This window comes from Falco naumanni, chromosome 1, assembly GCF_017639655.2.
Source record: "Falco naumanni isolate bFalNau1 chromosome 1, bFalNau1.pat, whole genome shotgun sequence".
In the NCBI taxonomy this organism is placed as follows: Eukaryota; Metazoa; Chordata; class Aves; order Falconiformes; family Falconidae; genus Falco; species Falco naumanni.
The window spans coordinates 105,741,661-105,757,310 of NC_054054.1; the positions used below are offsets into that span (position 1 = coordinate 105,741,661).

Below are 15,650 nucleotides of genomic sequence, written 5' to 3' on the forward strand. Positions count from 1 at the left end.
CCAAAGCCTGCAACTGTGCAATGGTACCTCTTGCAATCTCAACAGCCGCTGCCTCTGCTGGGGGGCAGATTTCCAAGCTGAACCTGCGTGTAGGGGGATACAGGGAGGGAAACAGGCAGGCAACTCCTAGGAAAACCTGTTTTCTGCCCCCCCTGCCTGACCTCAGTTACCCTCTAAAGAGTGCAAGAAACCCTACCAACACGCACCCTGTCTCAGCCTAACACCCAGAGCCATCGTGAGCAGGCTGGAGTGCTGATGCTTGGCTTGCCTGACTCCTCCTGGCCCAGATTTGGGGACTGTTGAAAGCCTACCCACTCTCCCACCCAGCAGCAGCTCCCATCCCTCCTGTGCTCCGGAATGTCAAGATTTTGGATTTTGGAGATCGAGCAGAGTTGCTAAGCAACAGTGCCAGGCTGTGTCTGGCTGAAGGCAGGACCGCTAATGCCATGTGACAGCACAGCCTTTTAAAAAAATTTTAAAAAATATTTAAAAAGTCACATATTTGCTGGTAGCAGAGCTGAGCTCAGCTCTAAACGGACCTGCTGGTTTCTGAGTGAGAGCTCAGCACCCACTGAAGCCCTGGTTAGTGCTCAGCACAGGCAGGAGGGCAGAGCTGTGCTGCCTGGGCGCACATCTCCCTGCACATGGGGTCTGGCAACTCTGCAAACCGGAGCCACACAAGTCCTTCTACAAGACAGCACAGTCTACATTTGACCTTACTAAGCAACTTTCCACAGGGCTTTTTCTTTTGGCTCAGTGCTTATTCTCAAAACTCTCCTCAAGCGCAATGTAAGGATACATCACCGAGGGCAGGGAAGCTGCTGACATCAGTCCATCTTTCAGGGTTGTTTCGGTTTTTTGTCTGTTTTCCCGGTTTTGGGGTTTTTTTTCTTTTTAAACAGAATTCTTTACCCTACCTCAGCCCAACAACTAAATAGGACTCATGGAAACACAGGCATGCAGGGAAGAACAGCTGGACAAGGTTTTCTGCCTTGCACTGAAGTAGCCTAATTCTTCAACAGCACTCTCCTTCTGGGTAAAGCAAAGGACATGCTTAAATCTACCTGTCCAGCTTAAGAACTTCACTTCCAAACTCAAGCAGCCAAGATGACAACAGGAGTTTCCACAAAGTTCATTAGCAACTCAGAATCAACATTGACTATATATAGTTTTTGAACTTGGGCCTTCGTGGCATTTTGCAACAAGCGTTAGATATCAGGAAGTAAAATTTAAATGACTATATTTTATACTGTAGTAGCCAAAAACATCCCCATGCCATTGCTAGCAACACCTGAATGGCTCTGAGCACCCAGCCAAGAACTGCATTCAAATACCAAACACATCTGCAGATTCTGATCCAGTGGGGAGGCACTTTGGCCAATATTATGACAGTACATTCATTTCCAAGACATGTAATATGCACGAGTTCTATAATTTATTAAATGATCAGGTTACCAGATTTGCACATACAGAAAAAAACACACCTGGGAAGCTTGCGTATGATTGTCCCTCGGGTTGTTCCAGCAAGAAAATCCAATTTCCCTTTGTTCCAGCATTAGCAATTTACTCAGGGGAGGAAAACCGAGGTGACCACTGCATACCAATAAAGCCACATTCAACTCCAAACACTACGGCTGCTGTTTTACACCAAACTGCAGACCAGTAATTCACAAGCAAAACCAAAGTTCCTAGAGCTGCTGAACAGCACAGCAACTAATTGCCTCCAGTTTAAAGGCATTCGATCTCTGCATGCACGTCAGCTTGTCTTCTTTCACTCTGTGGGTTTGGCTAAGCAGAACTTAAAAACAGAAAAACACTTAGCTACTCTGATTTCCATCTTAGCTTAATGTAGTGGTCCTTTAAAATTTAATCAAACTTCACATGTGGAAAAAACAGTGTAAACAAGGCAAACAGCTTTAGCAATTGCTCAGTTGCAAGGGAAACCTCAAGTTGGTATAGTTGCACCAACAGCACCCAGATCACTTGAGATATAACAGTCTAGGAATCTATTTTCATGCACTAGATTTTTATGTTTTCATTAAAGAAACCCAAACTCAGTCAAGCACTGGATTCATAACAGATGAGAATGCTGGGGTATAACCATGACCTTGTGTTTTCCTTAGCAGTTTTGTTTCTGACTATGGTTTTCTCTATGGAACAATCCTAACCCCTGCCTTAGAGGGAGATGCACGAAAACAGCTCTAATGAATTTAGGATGTGCAGCACACTGAGCACACCTTGGCCCCATGACACAACTCCAGAGAGACTCGCTCCCTCACAGCCACACAGCTCCAGCACTGAAGGACAGCTTCAGGCCAGTGCCAGCTCTCACTGCTGGAAACCTGAACCCCACATCCCTCATCCAGAATTAAGCACTCATCTCTGAGTCACTGGGAACTGTGGGAATACCTTCAAGGGTCCAGGACTTGATTTTTTTGGAAACAAAGATGCTGGAGACAGGGATGAGAGTGGCAGTGCTGACTGTTTGAAGGCTACCTGCTCCTCATCCCACAGCCTGGCACCTCATCCTAGGTTCAGCTTGCAGTGCTGTGGGCTACCTGCAGCAGCCAAGATTTTCTGGTTCTTCCATGCCCTATTATGGGGTGAGCTGCCAGGGACGGGAGATTTTTCTGCCATCTCCATCACAAAACATCAAAGCTCGAGTCAATCCTATTTGGCTTGTCTTGTGGGCACAAGATGGATCTTTTACCTACAAAAGCCTGGGAGCACAGATTCGCACAGAAGCATCTCCACTGATGGACTGCGTTTATCTCCTTTTTGTTTGAAGGAACAAAAGAAAAAACTTGGGGAAAAGCCTGCAGTGTTCACAGGAGGTGCCATAAGGTGACTGTTGCATGGTGACAGCCAGCCAGCCCTGGATGTACAAGAAATGCGCAAGCTGCTTTCTTGACAGATAAAATCCCAGCCCCCTAAAAACCTCTGTTCCAAGCCCATTTCACTTTGGTTTAAAGCAAAAGAAATTCAATTTTCAGTTTCTTCACTGAAGAAAATCAGCATGCCCTGTTTAGCTGCTTGGTAGGGCCTCCTGCATCTCCACACGTAACTTCAGCCCCACTTCTCACCCGGCGCAGCAACAGCCCAGATCCGAGCGCTCAGGAAAGTGAAGCCTCTTTGCAGCTAGGAGCAGAAAAGCCAGGCACAGAGTGTGCAGGGACCACATTTCTGACCAGCCCTCTGCCCAGCAGCAGCCACGCACCATTGGGCACGCTCTGCTCCAGCTGTCCAACGCCTGCTGCAGCCGCGCAGCTCCGTTTAAGTGGCTGGTGGTGCTGCGATTAGGGTACATCAGCTGGGAGCAGAGGTATTTTTAGCTCACAGCTAAATTCACGTCACTGGGCCGGAATCGGTTAGAACAAAGCATGAATGGTGTGGTGCGTCCCCAAGCCTCAACGGCAGCTCGCCACCAAGTGGGTGGGCTCACGCTAGGTGTGAGTTACTTATCCGAGGGGATGCAAGAGGAAGGATAACAATTTATGTGGCAGCTGCACACCTCTGGGGAGCTAGCAGTGCTTAGAAGCTTTTCGCCTGTGCTGAAGGGTTGCAAAAACCCAGCGTCTCCTAAGATTTAGTTAGGAGCTGTGGAAATCTGCAGACTTTGTTCTGCACAGCTCTGCCACGGCAGCTGTTGCATACCTTATTTTATGCAGTGATAGGAGAGCTGCACGCAGTGGTATTTCATTGGTGAACAATAGAACCACTGACAGCCCAAGTCACGAGCTTTATTCTGGTTAGGCATCTCCTACAAGAAAGTCTTTTGAATATGCACCATCAAGTTCCTAAAGATAATATACCCAGAGCTGCTATTCTTGGAAGAAAGGAGGTGTCTTAAAACAAGGCTTTTTTCACTAGATTTAAATGATCAAGATTGGGAATCCTGAGAAACTATTGCCCTACTGCGGCACATGGCTAGACACCCAGCCTTGCTCCGGTATAAACCAGTAGCAAGATGGATTCAGCTGTCACAGAGCTCACCCAGCTTATTTCTCCTCTGCCCTGGTGTGCATCACCAGCTACTTGCCATGCTGCGAGAAGTCTCCATCCCTGAGGAAGCCCAACTCTCCCACATGGTCTGGGGTATGGCTGACCCTTCTACAGGTAAAACTTGATGCTCTTAGGATGGTCTGTACTGGAGCAGGTTACTACTTAGATGAATTCAAGGTGAGCAGCAGACTGAGTCAGGGTTGTATTGGTAGTTAAAATACAAGAGACTAAGATGAGCACGCAAGATTTCCCTAGTTTTCCCTTCTGCAAGCTATCGGCCTGCTCTGTGCTGAAGCCCAGGTAGTCAGGGAAGGAAACGGCCAATATAGTTGCAAGAGGGAGGAGGTGTCGGCAGCAGAAATACAAACGCAGAAGCTTCAAGCGGATGGAAGTGTTTGAAATCTGTTTATGAGACATGACCCACTTTCTCCCGTACATAAGCCAAAGAGCCTGGCAGATCCTGCACGCCCCCGAGCATCCCGAGTGATGGACAGTGCCTGGGAGAGGCACTGCGTCCAGGGCTCTTGCTGAAGTGCTGAGACAAGCCTCTTCCCACCTGAGCCCTGGCAATGGCTGTGGATACCACTGCAGAGAAACCGCCCAGAACCCCCCATGCTCCCCCTGTGAGTTGTAATGTCTTCTCTACCGAGTACCACCAACTGCGGCAGGTCTGGGCAAGCAGCCGGGTCCCGAGCTGGTAAATCCTCCTGGAATAGGGAGTAATGCCCATCACTCCACATTTTCTAACATTTTCTTGCAGAGGGAGAAGGCAACACAGGCCAGGCTGCAACACTGCTGGTGCTCATCTTCCCAGCCACGCACCCCCAAACTCTCCCTCCCAGCTACACCCCCTGCTAGCCAGCACCACAGCACCCCAGCACCACACGTGAGGCGTTACCAGCGTTTCTGATTTGAGACCCAAAGAGCCCTGGATGGCGCGGTTAGGGCACGGCCGGGGCAGGCAGCATTCCCGACAGCAGCACTGCAGTGCAGGGGGAGAGGCTATGCCAAGCTCGGCCGGGAGCAAAGGGAGGACAGGGGGAGGCGCAGAGGTTGCTCTCACTTGAAACCCCACAGTGAAATCAAGTCATAAGGTCCAAGAGCTGCTATTTTTTTCCCCTCTTGTGTGCTCCATCTTTTATATTCCAAAATAGTAATAATTATGAGCACAAAGAGAGCCACGGTTTCTGTCTGCAATTGAAGCAAGAGGGTGTTCATTGTGTAATAGCAGACATGGGAGAATAAAAAAGGTTAGAGGCTTTGTAATCAATAGAGACACTTTTTTTCCTCAGTGAAACATAGCAGCTTTTGGTAGAATCACTTGGCTCCTGTCCAGAACCTCTTGAACAGGAGCAAAGCTGCTACGCTGGCCCCATTCCACTTTTATACACTCCCTCATCCTTCAGCAGTAGTAAGGTCATACATACAAGTAGGATGCTCGCAGAGACAACTAGACAGCTAAACCACAGAGCTGAACGGGACAGAGTATGATCAAAATGCATCAGTATATTAGCTAACAGCAGCGGACCAAAACTCTCCTCAAATGATTTGGCCTCCATAGATGTCAAAACACTTTCTAGCGTGTGTAGGGTTACTCTTTCACAACAGAAAGAAGAAAGCAGATGCTGAAAGGTGAAGTGACTGGCCCAGGTTTATGCAGGAGGTTAAAGTCAGGGCTGGAACACCTTGCCTGAAACACACAGTAGCAGGACAGGATTGCTGAACAGCCCCCAGCACTGTATTCGGCCCTATTTAAAAGAGAGCAGCTTTGCAGGGAAGCAAAGTATAAAAAAAAAAAACCAAAAATGCAAGGTCCAGAATAAGAGGAAGAAACAGACAGGTAAAATCTACGATCTGGGATTTTAGATGTGCTTTCATGGGGACCCAGCTAAAGTTTTTGACTGAAACAAGCCCTAGGATCCAAGGCGATTCTATTCATAAGCCAAGGCTGTTCTGTTCCAATGCCCATCTATCCACTAGCCATAGACAACGCTGTTAATAAGGTGATGGCTAGTGACCATACACCAAAACTGCTCTCAGCGTGGTAGAATTCAGCTAAATTAAGCTACTCACCAGCATTCAGGTGACAGTCTTTAATCTGGAACTGAAGCTCATTTTCATTTGGAATATCCTTCCATGTTGCAAGGAAGACCTGGCGCTCTAGAAACAAGAAAGACAATCAGCACTCCTGGATCCTCAAAGGACTGTACTATTAATTCGTTGCAGAACATTACAAGACAGACACACAGAAGAGCTTTTGGTCGTATTTTTCCCTGTCGTGGACAGATCCAGGATTTGCTCCTATAACACACTCAGCCTCACCGTAAAAGCAGCAAAGCTTTGATGGATTTTTGGAACCCCCAAACCAGAGACAGCTTTTACCATATAAAGTGTTTACAAATCAAGAACAGGCAGGATTTGACAAGAAGGAATGAGATCCACGCATTTAGGATTATGTTAGTGAAAGCTGCTTTTCAAGCAACTTCCCAGCCAATTCAAACAACAATTTAATAAAGGTGACCAGGAATACATGAATTACAGCAAAAGCTGTATGGGGGCAAATCCTAGACCCATTTGAGTGAATGAGACCCTCAAAAAAAGCCATCAAACCCCAAACCAAAACCAAACCCCCCAAAAATCAGCTTCAAAACAAACAGATCCATCCCTTTTACGGCAGAGAGAATTAGAGCAGAGGACTTGGGTTCTGGTAACTACTGGAGCTGCAGGACAACGAGGACAGGCTACCAAACCAGATCAGCTGAGGCTGCTGAGATGCAGTGGCATGAAGGTCATGGCCAAGCACACGTGGATCACAGCTGTGGGACAACTGCACCCAGCAGCACAGTCTGGCTGAAGGAGGCTGACCACAGACCGAAAAGCACTCACCCATTTTGCCATCCTCTACGAAAAGCACGTTGAGAGGAATTAGGCAGCTGAAGTAAAAGACATCAATGTTGTTTTTCACAGCCACCTGTTACAGAAGAAACAGGGGGAGTTAAAGCATCTCTGTCAGCTGAAAGTCCAAAGGGATCCCAAGATTTTGCACAGTCTCATCGCTGGAGTGCTCTCTCCAAGCAGAGGCCAGCCCTGAATGTGAAACTACCGGGAAAGACGTTATCGAGCTTCTGGGTAATTTCGGGCAAGGATCAGTCCCACCCCTCTGTGCTCACTCCATTTTCACTAAAAGCTGCTCAGTCTTCTGTGAGCATCTCACCACTTCAGAGCCATCTGCACTGATGGGGTCACAGCCAGCATCCTTGCTTTTTTCTGCTCTTGTTCAGCCTCTCCCTCCCCTCGCTTCTTCTACCTCTGAGGTATGTTCATACCCCTTGGATGCACACAGCTACTATCACGTCTGTCATACTGCATGTGAGCTTCTTCATCACCCACCTCTGCCATCTCTTGTAATTCCCCAGCTCCAGACCCCTGTGTACTCTTTACTTTCACCCCCATTTCTTTATTTTTTGCCTCCTTGATTAGTCCTGTCTCAGCCCAGACATCTTCCAGAAAGCCTGAAGCAGGTCTGCTGCCTGCACCTTCCTCGCAGCATCTCCCAACTCTCCTCCCTTTACCTTAGTGAAAGTTAGATAGTGAAAGTGTGCTGGGGGCCAATCTCTGGAAGAAGAATGCCCTGCTACAGAGCAATCAGGGCTGGTAAAAAAAAATATATATATATATATCACTTGACAAAAGACTTAATTCTCAGTGTCATTAAACTCCACCAGCCAAGGAGATGCACTGGACTGCCTGCCTTTTATCACACATGCTTGCCACATTACCGACTAATCTCTGCTAACACAGAGAGCAATCTCCGTTTAGGTTTTCCCCAGGCTGAGCGTTTATGGTACAGCAGGAGCAAACTGGAGGTCTGAGAAAGTGCACTGTCATAATATAGCACACAGCAAGGTAGCTCTGGGCTTTATTTCTATGCCTCTCACGTGCTCCCCGCATCATCCCGCATAGCGATAGCCTGTCACAGGAGCACAGTTCAGCAGGCACCTGCCATTGCTTGCAACAAAGGAAATTTAGCCTGTAAGAGAGACCCAGAATTGAGGTTACGTGAGGAGCCCTGAATTTCAGGAACCACTGGAGCTCCTAATTCCTTTGAAAAATCCCGGAAGGGGTTCTCCAATTTGTCACCCAGCTGAAACACAAACCAGATCATGCTAAAGGCCGAGCAAAGAAATAAATTTGCTGCTACAAAGATTTACACCAAGACAAACTCCACGCACATTAATAATTACATATATTAGTGTCCTACTGAGAAAAACCTGTTGTCCCATAGTAGCAGGTTCAGAAAGACATCCCCAAATGTTGGTAAAAACAGCTGCAGATAGAGCAGGGAGGGGAATAAACCAGAGAATTCAAACATAAGTCAGCTGGTTAGACATGCATGCAAGCCAGAGGACAAGTGGTAGGAGCAAGCTCCCAAATGAACTCTTCCAGCAACTGGGAATGTCCCAGAAGTGCAAAGAACAGCAGACAGGCAGATGTGACAGTTAGTAGAGTTTCTACTTTCAGCCATCACTAAAGGCAGCAGCTTATATATAATTCCCACAGTGCCAACCAGCTTAAGAAGGGATTAGTTTAAAGCCCACTAAAACCATGTAAATGATGGTGCAACCTAGAAAAAAAATATAAATGGAAACGGTCCTCTGTAATAGGGAGCTGTTACGTGCTTCAGTTGCTGGCATCATACTCGTGAGCTGGAGCATCTAGTGTTTAAGCTAGAGGCACCAAAGCCAGAGGGGTAAAAGCAGATTGATGGATGGACTCAAGTGATTCACCTCTGAAAAACGTGACTAAACAGACTGGGTGAGTAGCCAAAAAACACACCTCTGGGCCTGGGAGGGGAGAGCTGGGGGAGGGACAGCAGGGCAGCCATTCCAGATGCTACGCTTAGATATAAGTGATGGAGATGAGCTAGAAGAGGGAAAATTTAGGCTGAATGTCTGGGAAAACTCGACAGTGAGAATTATTAAGCAGCACAAAATTCTCCTGAGGAAGACAGATGCTCCAGTGCTTAGAGTGTTTAAAATCGGCCTTGACAATGCTCTCAATAAGAGGAACTGTAGAAAAACAATAAAGTGTACCAGGGACTACACTGCGTGACCTAAGATCTTTTCCAGCTCCGATTCAATCATTAATTGCCTTGCCCTAGAACAACAGAGATTACTTGGCTTTTGTAGCTAATTGTTGTTGCCATACAACAGCAGTTTCTTACAAGGGGGGTGGAAAGCACTGCCTTCTCTCCAGTCACGGTTCTAGAGGCATACTCCAAATTAATATGCTAACCCTGTCCCTGCAGTTACAAGGATGCTATAAAAAGGTATCTGCTGACCTGCTTCTCAACTCTGCAGAAACACACTGAGTAAGCTGCTTTGGCTATACTCTGGAGAGCTACCCAATTAAGATGCTCTGAAGTGCAATTTCTTCCCACCAAAGCAAAGCAAGTCACACATGGCCTTCCAAACTGCATCACTGGGTTAGTAATGACATCACGTGTCACCTTGCAAGTATCTGTAACAATGCAGAAATCAGCTGTTACAAATAACTTTTGCAAACAGGAAAGGAAAAAGCTACAGCCTCCTTAAACCTATAGCACCAGGACAAAACCAGTATGTTTTTCAAGACTAGCTTCCATCATCCAACACCACGCAGCTCCCCTGAACAGCCAGGCATACGCGGTTAGCACTGTGGTCCCCAAGATCTGGTCCATGAAAAGGCACCTGCAGATACCTGGATGGGGAGCTTGCACCAAGAAGCAGCTACGAGGCCCTACCAGTTGTTAACAGCTTTCCAAGGTCACACTTCAACCTTTGTGCTGCCACATCGGGATCATCCAATGCCATCTGACAGGCTACAAAAGCAACTGCAGGCAGAAAGCAGATCCACAGCACTGCCTGTGAGAAACCAAGTAGCTAATAGGAACGACTTGCCAAAAAAAATAAATTCCAGTGCTCCTCAGGTGGGAATGCCAGCCTGAGACAATCAATGACATTTAAAGCGATACTAGTAGCTAAGAAGTCTCTCCAGGTTTGACAAACTTGAATGGAACCTCCACTTGCATTCAGTAAATCCTCCAGTCTAGACTAGCTTTGCCTGTGGCTCTGCAGCTTTAACCTGCCGACCTGGACATGAACCATTAAATCTTTAGCCAGACCTTCAGCTTCAGACCTCTGAGAGCTGAAACAGAAGGATTTTAAATAAAAACGGCTCTCCATCTGTGATCTTTTTGAGAGGAGGAAAAAAAAATATTACTACCTTGTGAATTTAGTCAAGCAGACTACAAAGCTTCTGGGGGATAGAAGTCAAAAGGTGCCAGATTTTCATGTGATGCTTCACTGCTGAAAAGGTGTGAGCCCACTAAAAGCTGGCACAGAGTTCCCCATCACTTATGTCTTGTTCATGATCTGACTAGAGGAAGCAGCACCTCTAGAAATAACTCTCGGAACATATTTGTTCACCTTGCAGCATGAGCACCCTTCTGTTGTCCTGTCTTGCAGTGCAACCCTCTGATAGCCAACACATGGTGTTTTGGGGAAGAGGTACCTCCTAAGAACAATGCTAAGTTATTTTCTTCAATAGTGTAGGTTTCTGGCGCTTTAAATCCCAGACTTGAGCATAAGAACCGACTTTCAAAGTCAAGTCTGAAGGCAACACAGATGCTTTCCATCAGCAGCAAGTACACAACATACCCACTTGGAATCCCATTAGCACCTACACTAAATTAAGGATTTACTTCAAGTTGGGTTTTGCTTTAGAGCCTGGTAACAGCCAAACTGCTGAGGCGAGAACAACTTTCCTCTACAGAGTCTTTTTTACCTCTACCAGCACAAGGTCACGGTTTGTTCTGTGACAGTCTGCTGCTCTGGCTGTCAGATGCCCCCAGGGAGTGCGAGCTATTTCACTTCATTTTGTTTGACAGGTAGGGTTCTCGGGATCCTACGGGCGCTCAACAGCCAGTGCCAGCCAGATGCTCTACCTACAGGCACAAGCCCTGAGCCCAGGCAGTGGTGCTGTGCACAGACCGCGAGGCTGGGTGCTGCGCCCCTGGCTAGGGCTGTCATCTCCGGGCACGCCGCTTACGTCAACGGCCAGGGAACAGAGAGTTACTGGGAGGGCTATGCTCTCATGTGTGCCTGGCTGTACTTAAAGTTCAAAATGTACAATTTTTTTTTTTGTTTTTTTTTCCCCAAGTGTGCCGTACCATCATGTGGAGGACCTGCCCTGAATCGGCAAGCCAACAGCTTTCTGCAGTTGAGCTAGGAACTGGCCACAGATGCCAAGCTGTGATCAGAGTCCTTAATTCAGGGAGCTCCCAGGAGGGTTCTCTGCTGGAATAAGACTCTCACACTAGTACAGATAGTTGAAAAATAACCGAGACAACAAACACAAGAAGGCACCTTCCACATCTAGCTACCTAAGGCTGTTCTGTGGTGGTTGGTCTGTTCATTTTGACCCAGCTCACACACAGGCAGATATTTTGCTATTTATCAAGCAGGCTCTGAAGAGAGAACAGCTGCTGGCTGGACTTGCTGCTCACACTGATTCTCAGCCTTGTTTTTATGGAGAATTGAACGTGTGAAATCTGTTTCCAAGTACTGAGAGCTCTGCATTTGTGACCTGAGATACATTAACACTCCTCAGGAATGAGAGCTCCAGCGGTTCTGCATTGCAAGCAAGACAGTGAAGAATAGAAGAGCGTAAGTCATGAGTTACAGCAGAACTGACTGTGGAAGGATAAGCACGATCTAGCGCATTAGCAAGACTGATCTTTTCTCAATGGAGAAGCTGCACCTTCATCTGCCTTCATAGAAATGTTTAGCCAAACTCATTGGAAGAAACAAAAATATTCTGCACCTCACACTGCTCAGCATTCAAGGGAAAGGTCTGTGCTTCCAAGTGTCACTTTTCAGGAGGGAATGCTGCTGGCAGACCCTTCTCCTTCAATACTCGCCAGATCATTTCACAGGCGTTTTGGAAAACCGAAGCAATGCTGCTTTCGGTTGCATGCTCAGTAGCTGCAACAAACAGCCCTGGCAGTCAACAGCAGGTAACACTGGCGAATGCAACACACTGATTGTCAATTTGGACTGTGGATCCCAAGAGGATGGCAATGCTCCAGGCTCAGACTTGCTACTGCTCCAGGAGTCCCTGCAGCTTGGTTTTGATTGTATTGTCTCTGGCGGGGGGTTACCATCTCACAGAAGAGATTATCATATTCAGGCCATGACGGGCCAGGCCTGAGCTCTGAAACTCTCACAGCAGCTGGCTCCACGTATTTCCAGGATTACCCTACCAGGATATACCAGCAATTCGCATTTACCCAAATAAATGAATCGAGTACTCTTATTTTACAGCCCTTGAAAGGCCATTTGTGAGGGACAGTGGTTCTCTTTTGGAATAAGAAAACGCCCGGGATGAGAGCTTTTCTATTCTATTTTGACTTGAAGTATCCAGAAAGAGTTAATATCCCTCATCAATGCAAATCCCTATTTCAGAACCCACTTTCCCCTTTGAGAGCTGAAGGTCTCACACATGCGGTAGCAAAGATACCTCAACCCACCCCATCTCTTCCACTAGCTACAATGCCAACAGCCTACATGCCATCAGATGGGTGTCACTGCTTTGGTTGTGGAAAGGCAACTCCAGGACCCAAGCAGGTCCACACAACTCCTAGAGCCATCTCCCTGGCTGGCAAACAAGCCATGGCTATCAAATATCCGTGAAGCTCAACGTAGCCTCCCACACACCTTTGGGCAAGAGCTTGTTGAGGCTTACAAGTGTCATGCTCTGCAGAAGCAGCTCTGGGTAGGCAGACAACAGCACCCACAAGTACCAGGTAGTCTCCAAAATGCTGTCAAGGTACTGCAAGAGTGTCACCCAGCAGAAGTTAGCAGGGCACAAATACTGAAGTCAGATTTTCTTTAGCAACAGGCATGCTCTGAAGGCATCTGACAACAGCTTTTTAGTCTGTAAGAAGATGAAGCAGAGAGCAGGGATTGGAGTCCATTCAGCCCTACAGTGCTGCATCCAGCAGCTTTATCCTTTGGCTTTATCTTTTGAATAAATCACTGCTTGACTGGGGTCAAGACCTGTTGACTCAGACAAGAAAATGATCATCACTACTCTAGGATGGTAGGGAGAAGCCTGGTATTCGTCATCACAAGATGCCAGGTGCCAGGTGACTGGCAAGCAGAAGACTCTTCAGTTATATTTTACCTAAGTAAGCCTCGGAAAATATTTCAGTCCTCCTCATCTTGCAAAAACGGCTTTTTGGTTAACTTGTCAAATACTTCAGTTTCTTTTCATGATTACAAATGTTAAGATTAAACCAGCTGTATTGGGCGAAAGATTAGAAATGGTAGTAAAAATAACCTGAACAAAACTTGAATTCATTACTTCTGAAATAATTGCCTAAGGAATGTACAACTAGTCTTTGAAGTTTCTAATTAACATGACAAAACGTTGAAAGCTATCAGTTTGGTTACTTCAGGACTTAGTTTTCTCATTACAAAAACAAAAAAACCCCACCAGAATAGGAGATGAACATAAGGTCCTCGGGTTCAAACCAGCCCTGCATCTACTTCAGCGTTCCCCAGCTCAGAAAAAAAAAAAAACACATTAAGCAAATTCAACTTGATGAGTGTTTTGGTTCTTCAATGAATACTGGAACATTTGTATTCTCTACTCTTATATTATGCTATAAATTGTTCCCTAAGTAGGTCACCAAAACGATTTCTGAATGTTTCAAGACAGATAATTTCTACATGAACTCACAAAACAAAACCAGAGCCTTAGCTGTCAGGGCAATGACAGATCTCCATCAAACCCACTGCTGTCAAAAAAGTAAGGGGAGCGCTCTTTTTAACTTGGCATCTGCTATCGTGATTCAACTCTTTGCAGAGAAATATACTATTACTCCATATGGCAGCTTCCCCAATTGTAAAAGGGCAGCCAACTTCTATGGCAATGAGAGAGCTAGCAAATTAGCAACTAAGTCTGGCACTAATGAATGCTCCGCTGTCTCAATAGAAGGTAGCTGGAGGTTTCCTCGCATGTTTTCTCTTTGCTTTGTTCTAGCAGAAGATGCTACAAGAAACAAACCATGTTCCGATCCCTTTGGAGATTTAACAACCCCAATACTTCACTTCCTTTCTGATCAAAGGGAGCAGCAGCTTCAGCATGCCTTGTTGAGAGAGTCCCCAGTGTTACGGAGACACATCAGGACTGTCACCTCCTAGAGACTTCCAAATTTCCTTCCGAGCAGGAGGCAGATTTTCCCACTTGCACATCCCACACGCTGACCCAAACGCAGCCACGCGACCTCATCCTCACGACCTGGACACAGAGGGAATCCAGCTTCCCCATGAGCTGGAAGGGGCCTCTGTGGAAGACAAGCCCATGTAATTCATTCACTGCCCGCAAGCTCCCCCGTCGCATGACTGAGCTCAGAGCCCGAGTGTAGGACTGCTCGTTTGAGTGCCAGAGAAGCTATTTCAAGCTGTTTGCCCAAAGACTCATCAATAAGTCATAAGCCCCAGAATGGAAGTCAAAAGAAGGGAAAAAACAGTTGCTCAGGCAGAATAAATAGTAGCTTCCATTGCATTCTTTTAATCTAAAAAGAGAACGAGCTGCTTCAAAATATTCCCCTCTATGGGCTGCTAGGCTACAGGAACCCGCCCCAGTTCTGTCTCCTGGAGACAGGAGGCAAGGGAGACGTGCTACAGTGGAAGTTAACCACATCTTTGGGATGCTGGGAAAGTCATCCTGGAGGACCCAGCTACACAGAGCAGAGGCAGGAGTCACTTGCTGAGCGCTCTGCAGAGCGTTTGCACAGGGCAGCAGCCAAGAGCCTCCTTCCAGGGAGAACAGTCCGCCCGAGGAGCACTTCAAGATCAATGCCCCCGAGGCACGCCAGGACTGATGGAGACAGTCTCTGGTCCAAAGCAGGGGGGAGTATCTCCCTGGCTCTGTCGTGCCTTTATCAGATTGGCAGCCCAATCTGATAAGACGCCTCTTCTAGGGAACGCTGTCCCCAACGCACATCAACAGCCTCATTAATGAAACATTAGCTGCTTACGTCATTTCTCCTCTGCCTTTCCTGGAGCACATCTTGTTTGCCTTGGATTAAGCTATCTGGGGCAGGGATATGTCAATGCCTTTGTAAAGCACCCTGGCAGTTAAGAGCACTAGAGAAATATTAATCACTCAGCAGTTGCCATCATTCCTGCAATTCCTTTAATTGCCTCAATTCTTGCTGACAGCCCTCGCTGCCTGCTCCACCCCAGGCATGCACCTTCTCTGTTCAGACCAGCTCCAGTTCATAAGCTCAAGCAAACCTCATGCCCAGCTTACAGAAGAGCGTTACTGGAGCAGACAAAAACCTTAATCTGAACAGATGCAAGAGGTGGGTTTGAGGTGTTTGAAAAGTCACAAAATTCAAGAAGTCTCTACATCAGTCCTCTGGGAGAGGCTAGAAAAAGGAAAAGGAAGAAGTTTTGGCCTGACTCACGGTCCAATGGTCTGCCAGGTTACCCTACACACATGGTATTTTGTTTAAACAGTCTCACCACATTGTATTGGGCTGAACTGTGCTGAGCACCCACTGATCTCCCCCCCCCCCCCCCCCCCCCCCCGGCCAG

The 15,650-nt window shown here is 47.0% G+C and overlaps 1 protein-coding gene and 1 long non-coding RNA gene across 4 annotated transcripts in view; one reads left to right on the plus strand and one right to left on the minus strand.

The window, feature by feature from the left end:
• Positions 1–15,650, minus strand: part of AP2B1 (adaptor related protein complex 2 subunit beta 1) — an 81,024-nt gene that overhangs the window by 3,952 nt on the left and 61,422 nt on the right. For all 3 annotated transcript variants that reach the window (XM_040614606.1, XM_040614611.1, XM_040614598.1), the window contains 2 exons: positions 6,889–6,973; positions 6,076–6,162 (listed from right to left, as the gene is read on the minus strand). In XM_040614606.1, coding sequence (XP_040470540.1) covers positions 6,076–6,162; positions 6,889–6,973 — 172 coding nt within the window. The remainder of the gene's footprint in view (positions 1–6,075; positions 6,163–6,888; positions 6,974–15,650) is intronic.
• On the plus strand, positions 6,984–15,637 carry LOC121097551. Its single transcript, XR_005830996.1, has 2 exons — positions 6,984–8,817; positions 11,203–15,637. It is a non-coding gene; the product is annotated as an uncharacterized LOC121097551 (long non-coding RNA).